Below are 13,376 nucleotides of genomic sequence, written 5' to 3'. Positions count from 1 at the left end.
TCCTCCTCTTCCTCCTCTTCCTCCTCCTCCTCCGCAGTCCCTGACTGAAAAATCCCTTCACAGAGCTCCCTGCCTTCTCATTGCTCGAGCAACTGAAAGAATCTAATCCCTACATTCCTCCATGCTCCCTGAAAACTAAGGATCCTGGGTACTGACTGAGCTCCTAGGGAAGAGGGTACAGCACTGGGTACCAGCTCTGACATGTATATAAGCTATGCCTTATATAGTTGTCCTTAATGCCCACAGCGGTAACTACAGTGTTAGGATCCTTACCTCGCTGGGTATCTTGGAGTCTGGGCATCATGAAATAGCCTGGTGCAGAATGCTCAGCGGTAGATTCTGGGGGCCTAGAGAGATGACTCTGGCTACGGTTGTAGAGAAGCACCTCATGGTGGCTCACAACCATCTGTCACTTCAGTCCTAGGGGATCCAGCACCCTCTTCTGGCCTCCATGGGCACCAGACATGCATGGGGTATGCTGACATACATGCAGGCAACGCTCACACATAAAATCAATACAACCAAAGAAAAAACATTTTAGTTAGATCCTATACCCATTGATGTCTAAATTTACTGGTACAAAGACAACCTGACTCTCCAATGTTAAAATTGGGTTAGGGTATCACTCAGTGAAATAAAGATTAAATTGGAAAACACAGTTAGGTCCAAAAGACAACAGAAATGAACATAGTGAGTTGAAAGCCACAGTGGTAACCAGACACCTTTGCTTCAGTGATGTTAAGGATGTAGTTTCTAGGGTCTCACGGAGAATTCCCCCAGAGAAGATGAACTCATAAATGAAGATTACCTACTGTCAAATGGGAGTAAGTCTGACATCAGATTCCCATTGGTAACACTAGTTTAGAAAGAGAAAATACTATTTTTTGAGTGGCGCTAACTTTGGATCTAGAATTGTAAACTTATCCCAATATATTCAAGATTAGATTTTATTTGACTTCCTTAACATTCCGTGCAGATTCTCAAGCCATCTAAGCTAATGTCTATGAGTATATCCCATATGAAATTATGCAAAAGAGACTACATAATACTAAATCTAAATGAACAACAGCTTATGTAGAACAGTTTGGCTGCCAGCACTCCAGAGACAGAGGCCTGAAGACCTCTATGAGTTCAGGGTCAGCCTGGTCTATATAAAAGGCCAGCCAGGACTACACCGTGAGACCCTATTTCAAAATGGAAGCTTTTGATGGCAAGCTAGAATTAAAATTCTAAACTCTTGCAGGCAATGAAAACAGGGGGCTAGCCTGTGCTACATTTCTGATTTATTCAGTAAAAAGAAAATATGGGTTGACTTTAGCTCTCACTTGGATAAACTGTACTGTGCTATAGAAATTATCAGGGGATTCTCCAAAATATCAGAAATAAAAGAGTTTTTAAATGTGAAAGAAAGGGAGAAGAGAGACATGGACACCATGACAGAAAGGAGCTGCAGATATGATGGCAGAAGTACGGACAAGCGGTCCACAGTACACAACCAGTGCACAGGGACAGACTGATCTCTTCTGAGACAGGAAGTCTTCATGTAACAAAGTATCTTCAAAGCTACACCTAACACATGTGTATAGAAAGCTGAAACCACAACATGGGAAATGCCCCCTTGAATAACACGATAATGTCAATCATGTCAGGGAAGCAAATATCCAACCTTCTAAAAAGTAAGACATGTTACAGGCTGTCAGTGTACGTAAGCTTTAAGAATGAATACAACAGACTCGCACCAATAACGCAGCTCAAGTAGTCAGTGTGGAGCTAGAACAATTGGACAACCTGATTAATCCACATTTATGTTTACATGAAATGCCTGTCACGCAGGGCAGCAGGCAGCCCCACAGATAAAACACATCCCCAACAAACCCATCTCAGACTCACCAGCCCCAAAAGTGAGAAAAAGAGATGTCAAAGAAGCCCAATAAAATCCTAGGAGTATTTCAGCGGAATGAAAATCTAAAGGGGCTATTCCACCAAACTCCACAGAAACAAAGAAAAGCCCGTAAAAGCATTACATCAAACACATTACCAGAACTAATAAACAGAACTAGAACTGCACCCCAGGACCCCAAGAACACAATAGCCAGAAGAGAGAAAACAAGTGAACAGGGCTCACCAACACCAGCACAGTACAAAGGGTCACTTTCTTTCAACAAACTAATGAAACAGCGTGACAGGGCGGGGCCAAACAGTCCTAATGTAAAACCTAGCCGTCCACATCCAAACTCAACAGACAGGGAAGGTATTTCTGGCCCTCAACATTGACTTCAGCAGTGAATGAGATGAAGAGAGCACTTGCTGCTCTTGCAGAGGACCCAGACTCAGTTTGCAGCACCCACATGGCAGCTCACAACTATCTGTGACTCCAGATCCAGGGCATCTGATGCCCACTTCTGGCCCCCAGGAGAATAGCATGCACACAGTGAGTGCATAAACAGACAGGCAGCCGCAGCACACAAGGTGAACACAAAAGCATTCCTTTAGTTAAAACAAGAGAGAAGAAAGAAAATCAAAATTGACTTTTGATTAAGAACCAGAAAGAAACAATTGTTCCTAATGGGGTTCCAGGTTATGTTACTGGTACACGAACCAAACTGTGAGAAGAGAAAGTAATTTAAAGAAACAGAGTAAGCATTTCATCGCTGTGACAGACACCTGAGAGTTCTGCTTATTCTGGCTCACAGTTTTGGGGTGTCATCCCATAAAGGCATAATGGGTGAACCCCATCTCCCACATTCCAGGTGCTTCTGTCCGCACAGGTAGGTTAACGGAGACAGCCCAGCATGCTGCCAGCAGCCCAAGGTTTTGTCTTTTCCTTTAGGTTCCTCCACTTAGGTAATGCCAGACCCCTGATCTCACCACAGAATGGCATCTCAGGACCCACAGTATGAGCCAAAGCTGGAGTTTATTAAAAAAAAAAAACTTTTAAATCTAGGTTTAAGCCTGATGGTCTGTCAGGATAGAGTACACACCTAATACAGACACAGGCTTCCCCAAGGAGGGTAGCACTTAGCTGTCTTTACAGTGGCCATAGTTACAGTTTGGGTGGGTTCAGAAGTTACAACTTCAAAAGGTTGCTAGGAATCTAAATGAGGTCCCAGGGTGGCTCCTGAGGTATACCAGAAGGACTCCAGCTGATAAGATAAAACCCTACACTGCAAGACGCACACGAGAAACCTAGAGCCTTTTCTATGAGAATTTCAAAAAATATATATATATGAAAGGGGAGTCACGTGGGCTCAGGCCTTAAGCATGGCTCTCCATTACTTTAAAATTCATACTTGAAAAATTCTGTATAGACAGAGTATTGTGGCAATCTTTACAGAAAATGTTAATTGTGGTGGAATCTGTCATTCTCAACTGTCACGAGGCTTTAGGCAGACTCCAGAGACGAGGGCTGCTTTGCCATTCCAAGCTCCCTTAATTGCCCATGTCTTCTATGCTGCTGTACTTCCAATAACGCCAGCCTGGTATGAACCCATACAGGGATTAACCCATTGGTTAGGTCATGCCCTCAAAGATACCTCTCAAAGATGGGCTTCGCTAATGTCAACCAATCAGGTTGATAATTAAGATTAATGATCGCATTCTACAAGTTTTTATCACATGCTGAGAGCATGCTGCTTGAGCACAGTTATGAATCTCATCAAAGGCCCCAGCTGTATATTTATTTATTCATAAAAATAGATGATGTGAACATTTTCAATACAAAATGTGCATGGTTTAGATCAGTACCCAGAATATATCTAACTATTCAATAGTATTAGCTATTATTAACTGAAAACTGAGCTTAAGAGTCCAAGGATAAGGTCCCTGTAATGTTAATAAAATAGTAACCAACCAGCCCAATTCTTTCCTGCCAGTCCTACAGTAGAGCTTCAGTGGACATGTGAGCCCTCCCCCCTGGCTTGAATGGCATTAACCCCAAGCCCCTATGCTTGCTTCTCTGACTTAAGCTGGCTCTCTTTCCCCCCCCACCCCCAGGGGCCTTCATCCCTCGGTGTAATGAGGAGGGCTACTACAAAGCCACACAGTGCCACGGCAGCACGGGGCAGTGCTGGTGTGTGGATAAATATGGGAACGAGCTGGCCGGCTCCAGGAAACAGGGCACTGTAAGCTGCGGTGAGTAAGGCCTCCGGCACCAGTCCCACAGCACCCCATGTGGCCCAGGGGGCCTCCCTATGGAGGGGTTACAACAGAATTTCAAGAGCCAACTCTGGCTGTGGTTGAGTCTAAAGTGGAAATAGATGTCCTGGCCTCATGCAATGCTGATTTTACCAGCAGCAGGTACTCACCATTATCACTGGGCGGATGGGTTTTGCAACAATGGGCTGACCCTAGCACAGCAGGTAGGACTGTAGCCTTCGGACAAGGCTGATGCACCTAAGGTATTCTAGGTCCCTGTACTAGTTTGCTTTCTATTGCTGTGATAAAGACCATATTCAAAAGTAACTTGGCTAGAAAGGGCTTATTGGGATGTCAGGGAAGGAACCTGGAGGCAGGAGCTGATGCTGAGACCCTGGAGGGGAGCTCAGCCTGCTTTCTTAAGTAGCCCAGGGGCGGCACCACCCACAATGCACTGCGCCCTCCCACACCAATCGTTGATCTAAGAAATGTCCCACGGGCTTAGCTAACGCGAGGGAGGCATTTTCTCAATTGAAGTTCCTTTTCCCAGATGTGTCAAGTTGACAGAAAATTGACCCCGACAGGTTTCTGTCAGAGCAGCTCAGGGCCGAGCCCATGAGATTGCTTCAAGCTGAGTTCCCACACGGCAGAAGCAAAAGCCCTGGGTTTGCCCTAGAACTCAAGTTAAAAGCGTAGGGAGCCCCAGCATGGGTCAAGGGAGACAGAAGGAACTAACCCCAGGTCTTTCCTTCCTATGCCAGAAGAGGAGCAGGAAACCTCCGGGGACTTCGGCAGCGGAGGCTCCGTGGTCCTGCTGGATGACCTAGAGGACGAGCGGGAGCTAGGACCAAAGGACAAAGAGGGGAAGCTGAGGGTGCGCACCCGGGCCGTGCGGGAAGATGATGAGGATGAAGATGATGACAAAGAAGATGAGGTCGGGTACATATGGTAGTGCCCACGAGGAAGAGGACACGCTTTTGGCACAGATCTGCAAGTTGTTTCCTTTGCCTGCATTTGTATCTAAGACTCCGAGGCAGCGGGGTCTCTTCTCCACTGTTGATCTCTGAACCGGGGCCTGAGGTTTAGAAGACCCTCTTCCCAGAGCGACTGAATTTGCATATGGTTGTGTGGGAGAAAGGATGTTATTTTTGTTCCTTGTTTTCGTTTTCATTGGGTGAGAGGACAGGCTGGCTTAATTAAAGCCTCCTTCTCTCCCTGTGAGGTTTTCGCAACTAGCATGTGATTTGTGTGGAATCCAACAGTGCGGGGAGCCCCACCCTCTCAAGCGTCAAAGACCCTCTCTGATTACCCACGTCGGTGGTTCTTACAGCATGGTTCCCAGCGTCTTATGATGTCTGCGTGCTTTTCTCGTGTCCTGTAGATGTTGTGGAAAACATACCAGGCTGTCCCTTTTCCCTGTCTCTACCACCTCTGGTGTTGATTATTAAAAATTAATTTTCATGTCACTGTATCTGACTTCCTACAAACGACAGCCTTAATTCAGTCCAAGTCCCTTTGGAGAATTCATTTTCTTTCTTAAAAAAATAAGATCTCGACCCTCCCACCCCCACGTGCCCAAAGGTGACTGTGCTTGCATGACTTGCATACACACACCTTTTAGTCTAGTGTCTGGTTGTATACCAAAAACACCTTAGATAAACAATGGCTGCTCCAGACCCAGAACACAAACTGGGATATGAAATTCCTCTTAGAGTCCGGTTTGCACTAGCTTTTTGTGTGTGTGTAGCCTGCATCCCGGGGAGGCTCTTCTATGTGGTCTCAGAGTGACTGGAAGCCTTTTTGATTGGGATGAGCCTCCATTTGCCTAAATTGTTTTTACCCACAGAAGCCATGCAATTCCCACGTGGGCAGCTTCACAAGCCATTTCTTCACTTTCACTCAAAGCTCCCCTCAGGATACAGTGTATCCACCTGCGGCAGCTTCCTTCCCTATCCACCCAAGGGCTTTTTCCTACCGTGCTCCCCACTGAGCCCCTGCTCCCCAAGAAGACAGCATCCATATAATGCTTAGAAGAAAATTTAGGGTTCTTCAGTGTCTCCCTTGGCCCCCTTTCTATCCACAAATCATGACCCAGGGTATAGAGACTAAAGGTTTCTTGTGTTCCCCCATTATTTACTAGGGACCCCCAATGGAAGCCCAGAAAGAGATTCCTAGTAGCACAAGAGGCTAGTCTGCTCATCAGCAGCCATCTCCCTGACACATGCTGACTTTAGTTGACACAGAGCTGAGGCCATTTTACTGTTTGTCCTGAGAGCTCGTTATTGGCATCTGGTTTCAGTAGTGATATCATCTCAATACTTTTTAGATTTCTTTCACACAAGTACCAAAGAGCAATCTTCAGAGCGGCCCCGTTCAGCTCAGGGCCAATCCCCCAGCTCTGTCTGCTTGCTTCCTACCTAGCTCCTTGCCCTAACCAGCCACAGCCTGCCAGACACACTCTCTTCATGGCCCTTGCCTTCCCCCGTGGTGAGTTTTAGCCAGTCCACAAGACAGATCCATCAACTCAGGCAACAAAGGTATTTGGTTAAATCGAGATCAGGGAGGCAGAGCCAGCCTCCCACCCCAAATTGGCTTTCTGCATTTAGGAAGCCACCTACAATTCGAATTCCCCTTCTTGAATAGGACAGGCAAAGTGACATCAGCCCTCTTGGGAAATGAATACACGCGGTGCCCTTTACCCCTGGCCTGGGATACCCATGCAGAGCCAGGGTGCTGAGATTCTGTGTGCTTCCTCCTTATGAAGGTGGGAACCTGCTTTGGGATCTCGGTGCCATCCCCCCNCCCCCCCCCCGCCCATCCCCCCGTCCCCCCCTGCCCCCACTCCCTAGTTTGTTTGTTTTTCTTCCCATTCTCAAAATGGATCATAATTTAGAAAACAGGTGCTTAATCACAGCTAAATTGTAATAGAATACATTAAAAAGACATATTAGAAATCTCAGTTTAGGCTATCCATATAAGCCATTGTTGTTATTTCCTATGAGCTTAGGGAAAAAAAATACACATGCACAAGAGAACAAATTAACAATCGGCAAATTGATTTCTCTCTGAGAAACTTCTAGGAACCCAATGAGCCTCTTACTTTGTCTAATTATCTTATGACAAGTGTCACATTAAGATGACACTTAGAAGTCCTCAACATTATCTTAATGGTGAAGAAGAGTACTCAGGAGGCAATTCCCAGGAAGGTAATGAGATGTCATTTCCAGAGACATTCCAAGAAGATATTTTGATTCATTAAAATATTAAATCAAAAGCCCTCCTATGTCTGGAGCCCACATCAACAAGCCAGGCCAGTGCTGCTTCTCATGGCCCCACTTTGGGTTTTAAAGATGGTTATATATAATGGTACTTTAAAGTTAGACTTTTGTTCTGTTCTCCTGAGAAAGAGTGCTTCCGGTGGTCTCTTTCTGGAAGGACCCTTTCACTCTAATCATCAGGCGAGTGTATGAGACTTTTTAAGCATATGCGGCTGTGATGACGAACCACTTGCTTAGGCAGGCACTGAGCTGAGTCCTCACTTAGCTTTAGAAAACCTTCAGTTGATTCTGTTACTCTAATTCTACAAACAGTTACTTACTCTCATTCCTGTGACATCCAGTTTAAACCCTAGAATTCTCTTCCACCAGGGTTCATGGTCTGCCCAATGACTATGTTTCTACAGATATTCTCAGCATGAGGATGGCTTCACATGGCTTTCTCTCAGTTACCCCCCTTTATGCCCATGACCCTGTGTATACAGGAAATGATGATTTGTCTGTCCAGGTCTACCCTCTGCTTGTCCCAGAATGCCATTGACATTGACTTTGGTTTGGTTTTATCTTGACCACACTGTACAGTAACATCCGAGAGCCCTTCCTACAGTGGGTGGTTTTTTTGGTCTTTTTACACCTTTTCTCGGTCAGTGATGATGTTTGTCCCTGTTCAACATGTAGCCCTGTAACAGAAGCCCATCAAATTAATTCAGAGTGTCAGTCTGTTGTCCCTATTGTAGGTGAAATAGTGACGTAGAAAACCTAGTATTCTGAATGCTTTTCCATGTAGACTTTTTCTGGAATGTGAACACGACTCTTCGGTTAATAGCAAGCGCTTTCCTGTAGTCCTGAGTAGGCGCAGTTCTGTCTGTCTCAATAAATTTTACTTTGTCCGCAGCACGTGAATGCTTGTGTTTTCTTAGCCTGGGTGTGAACTTGACTCACTACTCCCCCACATAACCACTGCAGAACAGTCTGGGTTGTCAAGTGATTGCCTCTGGGGCCCTCCGGCCAGGCTGCCTGTCACCTGGCCTCGTTCCGAGGACTGACCAGCTTACTGTACCTGCTCAGGCACAATCCACTCAAGCCCTCACATTTGGCTGCCTTTGATTCCCTCTGGGCCCAGCTTCTCCCTCATCTGTGGTACTTCATTCTTGCCATCCCTAACATCTCTCAGTGTCGCTGATGATTGGGAGTAAAATGTTCTCCTTTTCTTCAGGAACCCCCACCTGTCCTCTGTGAATTAGCATATCAGATGCCTGCCAAGCTGGTCAGCATCCAGACTGGGGCACAGCATCCTCAGTTGTCCCAGGGTACCTATGACTCAGTCACCCCTCCATCAAACCACTGCTGCTCAGTCCCACTGACACAGCACTCTCTCTGAGCGTTCTGAGACCTCTGCCTGCAAACAGAGTTCCCCTCCACTCTGGGAATGCCAGTCTGTATCTCCAGTGTAGGGTTTGAATTAAGCTCCACTCAGAAATACCCATCGGCGGTTGAGCTTATGTTGGATGAGTTTCACTGACACTTCAACCCCAAACCTCACAAACTACAGATGACAGGACATCTCATCTCTGTGCCTGGGGAAAGCAGAGTCAGGCATTCCTGGAACCCTAACCTCACCCGTGGATGGGGAAAATTGACAAACTTGACAAATGCGAACCCATAAAAGATAATAGCACATCATAAAGAAAAACTAAACAAGAGACGGAAGAAGATGCTCATGGCATAAAGCAAAGGAACGATTTGGGTATAAAATACATTTTAACTCCTAGAAACTCACAAGAAAAACACAGCACAACAGACTAACAAGGGAAAGATTAAAAGCAGTTCACAGGAGCACAGAAGGCAGTGAAACTCTGCAGTCCCACCCAGTATCAGACAATGACAAATAAGTGCTATCATATAGTGTTTACAAATGAGAAAATAATCCTGATACAACCAAGGGTTGTTGAGATTGGGGACCAAGAGGACTTCTGTGCCAGGTAGAATTATAACAGCTGAGTACCCAAAGAGTACTGGCCACAGGATCCATATATACCCAAGTAGCAGAGATTCCACTTCCTGACAATCCTTCCCAGAGATCACCCTCAGTGAAAATAGATGTAACTTCAAAGGATATATGTGAAAGCATTTCCTTTGCAACACTGTTTCCTAGAAAAATGAATCTGGGGATAATAAGACTAAATTTCCATCAAAGGAGCTGCAGAGGAGCCTATACTTCAGAATACTACGTAGCAGTCAAAAGGATGAAGTAACTTGCTATATACTTAGACAGTTTCTAAAATATTGGTTATATTGGAACATGTTAGGGAGCTGGCATCAAGTATGTAAATTATGCATCGAAAACTTGATACTATCAGTTGCTCAGAGTGCACATGGACAAAACCAAGACACAAAGGGATACATTTCAGAACAGCAGAAGCAGTGCCCTGGGGGGGAAAACCATGGGGGTGGGGCAGGGGTGGGGCAGGTGGCGGATGTGAGCACAGACTTCATCTTTAAGCATCCCATTGACTTGTGTAATTTAAGAAGTAAGTAAAATAAAGTGTGGTGGCTCACAATAATCTCAGTACTCAGGAGGCCGAGGCAAGAGGTTACCCAGGCTACCCAGTGAGCATGAGCCTGGCCTTGCCCATGGAAGAGAAGGGATGAGGGAAAAGATGCCAGGAAACAGAGAAATGAATATAGTCCAGCAGCTTCTTCAAATGCCCTCTGTATAAGGACTGCTCTGCCATCTAAGGCATCCCCTCTCATCTTAGCTCCTTCTCCCTCCCACCATCACTGTCCTGTCCCATCCACATGCTCTAACTATCCCAGGAGCCCGTGTTTGATGGCTTTATTCATCCACTCATTTGGTACTGGGCATCAAAACCAGGCCTTTACCTAAGCTAGACAAGTACCCCATCACTGGGGATACAAACCCTGCCATCAGTCCTTGGGTTGGAGTCTCTGGCCTTGAATTTGCAGTCTTTCTGCCTTAGCACCCCAAGTGCTGGTGTTAAAGACCAGCTCTATCACACCCCACTTCAGGCACTTCCAAACTGCCAATGTGCCTTTACTGTTGTCTAGCTCTTACAGCCTATTTGAAACATGGTCACCATGGTAATTGATTCCAAAATGTCAAAGCTGATCAGGTCATTGACCCTAATTAATTCCAAGTTTTCTTATCAAATTATAAACCACAGTGCCCCTTCCTCTATATGCAGAGAATACATCTCAAGTCCACCTCTGGATGCCTTATCCACATACTGGACCCTATATGTACTGTGTTTTCCCAGAGCTGAGACACTTAAGATGGTGTTTATGTTACTCACAGGCGAATATTTAGCCACATCTGGTGGCAGAATAGAACATATGATGGAGTTTATGAGGATGTCATTCCCCTTCTCTTTAAACATCTAATACTTATTACACTATTACCCGGCAGTGATGAGGTGATTTGTCACAATGTAACCAGATGCCTGGGAGTGAGTGGTTATGTTGTTACTCCATGAAAGGTCATGACCTGAAAGGATATGAGACGGGAAATGATTATTTGGTTTTGGTTGATCCAGGATTGAGCTGAGAGTGTGTTGGTGACTAGATATCCAGAATGCACAAAGTGAATGGTCCAAGGTCCTGATTCACAGATGTCTATCCTAAGCCTTTTAGAAACGTTACACTGAAAGCTGTTTCCTTACACGGGTTCATCAGAAGCTTTGAGGGTTGGAAGCCTCCAGTCTCTGTCTGGGTGAGCTTGGTTTTGTAGTCTAGAGAGGATCACACTAGTCCATTTTGTCCTTCTCTCTGTATGCAACAGGAACAGCTTTGGAAGATGGGACCATGCCCACACAGCTGGGTGTGCATCAATTTCTTCTCCCTCTGTGGAGGAGTCATGGGTTCTTCCCATCCATCATCAGTAAGAATTAACTCTCAGAGGTCTTTGGTGTGTCCATCCATATCTTCATTAGGCACATCTTCAAATCCTTCCTCAACCTCTTCTGACCATGTGAAAGATTTTTCTCATTTCTCCATCAATCTCGAGGAAAACCATAAATCCATCCTCAACTCCTTACATTCTCCCCAAGGTATTTACAGTTTCAGCTTTGATGGATAGGACTGCATCAGCGGTAGTGAGTGATGTCCAGCTCTGCATTACATCCAGATTAGGGTCTGCATCAGCGGCAAGTCAAATGTGATGGAACACTGGCTAAGAGCACTGTCATTCACCACCCAAGTGCTTCCTTGGCCAAGTGGCTCCAAGTTGCTCTTAGCAGTAAAAATACAACCTTAACACTTTCCTTTTCATAGAAAACTGGTCCAGGATAGCTGGACAGGCACTTCATTATTAACTGGACTTTAAATCATAAAGTGTTCCTCTTTGAAGTATTGTCTCAGTTTTGGTGGTAAAGCACTTGTAGATCCTTTGCACAAACAAGATGGAGGAAGCCTGTGCTTTCTGATCTTGTGTTAGAACAAAGGCAGGTGACATTTTGTTTTCGGGGTCTTGGGATTCTTTACTCTAATAACTGCAATTGCATTTTTAGTTCATTCTGTGGTATTGCCACACAGCAGCAGAGTTCATCTGCCCTTCATGTTTTATGCCAAGGTACCTCCTTTGTACTTAGAAAAAAAAGGCATTTATTTTATGTGCATGAATGTTCCACCTGTATGTCTACCTGTGTACCATGTGCATGTCTTGCGCCCATGGAGGCCAGAAGAGGGCATCAGATGCTCTCGGCCCAGAGTTACAAATGGTTGTGAGCCACCCTGTGGGTGCTGGGACTCAAACCTCTGCAAGAGAAGTTAACATGCTTAACCACTGAGCCATCTTTCTGGCCCCAGCTCCTCTGTACTGTTCAGGATGTAGTTTCTGCTGGATGTCTTCAGAAAGTATCAAATTCCAACACAGTATAGGATTTGCTTTAGTCCGTGTTCTTTCTCCTTAATTAACGTGTCAGCTCTGCTGGGAAATGGTCAACCTATTCTTTTAGCAAGCACAGCCGCTCTTGAATTTTTTATACCTTTTGGCTCCAGGCTTGTCTCTGAATCCATGTACCAATTCCTTACCTAAAAGACTTGGTGTCGCTCACTCCAGGGGACGCTACACAGAAGACTAACTAGATAGGTTCTGAACCTCCTAGAAACACAATGGGATCATACTGAGCCTGCTTCCACTCATATCTCCCACCCAGTCATTCCGGGCCTCCTACAGAACTATCGCATATGAGGCCCATACATTTTTCAATTTGAGATGACAGCAAAACTAGCTTGATTTCATTTCCGCGTGATTTCACGCACAAAAGATTTGCTGCGCAGATGAACAATGCTCATATTTCCTTTCTTCCGTCCTCATCAAGAGCATCTATTTCTTCAATTACAGGAGGCCCTTTACAGTAGCGCTCTGCATACCGTTGAAGTTATTGTTTCAAAATAGAGTCTGATAACGTTTGGACAGAGCATATGAGTTTCATAGCAGCTAAGACTCTATGAATGTGCATAACGGAGATGGAGTGATAATCCAACGCTTTTGCTATGAGAAATCAAGGAAACGGAAAAGAAAATGATCACAGGAAAAAAGTGAGGCGAAGAAAGCCTGGGCGAGAAATACTGAAAACACGGAATGAGACACGTATGGTGCTAAAATGTGCTAATTATAAAGAAGGCACAGCCAATACAAGTGTGTGTACAAAATGCTCACACCTGCAAAGATATAGGAGGCCCATGTTGGCATGCTTGAAGTGAGGAATAGTCAGCTCCACAGTACTAATTGGAGACTTTACTACTCGACTCTCAATGATGGAGAGAACAACAGACAAGAAATCAATAAGGAAGCAGAGGACTTGAGCAACAACGTAAACCAATTAGACCCGCAGACATTTATGGAACCCTACACAGCAGCAACAGAATATATTGATTTTCCCCCCTCAGTATATATGGAACATTCTCCAAGAGAGATCATGTGTTAGGCCTCAAGTAAGTCTTGAT

General features: G+C 45.2%; 1 protein-coding gene across 4 annotated transcripts in view; it reads left to right on the top strand.

Annotated features, from left to right (window-relative positions):
* Positions 1–13,007, top strand: part of Spock1 (SPARC (osteonectin), cwcv and kazal like domains proteoglycan 1) — a 488,983-nt gene extending 475,976 nt beyond the window's left edge. For 2 of the 4 annotated variants that reach the window (XM_021180195.2, XM_029468607.1), the window contains 2 exons: positions 3,994–4,131; positions 4,896–6,849. In XM_021180195.2, coding sequence (XP_021035854.1) covers positions 3,994–4,131; positions 4,896–5,086 — 329 coding nt within the window. In that variant the 3' untranslated portion in view covers positions 5,087–6,849. Of the gene's footprint in view, positions 1–3,993; positions 4,132–4,895; positions 6,850–11,208 lie in introns of those variants that run through there. The other 2 variants (XM_021180197.1, XM_021180196.1) reach the window with 1 other exon arrangement.
* The last annotated feature ends 369 nt before the right edge of the window (positions 13,008–13,376 follow it).

This window comes from Mus caroli, chromosome 13 (genome assembly GCF_900094665.2).
Source record: "Mus caroli chromosome 13, CAROLI_EIJ_v1.1, whole genome shotgun sequence".
In the NCBI taxonomy this organism is placed as follows: domain Eukaryota; kingdom Metazoa; phylum Chordata; class Mammalia; order Rodentia; family Muridae; genus Mus; species Mus caroli.
This window is presented reverse-complemented; position numbering and strand designations above follow the sequence as displayed.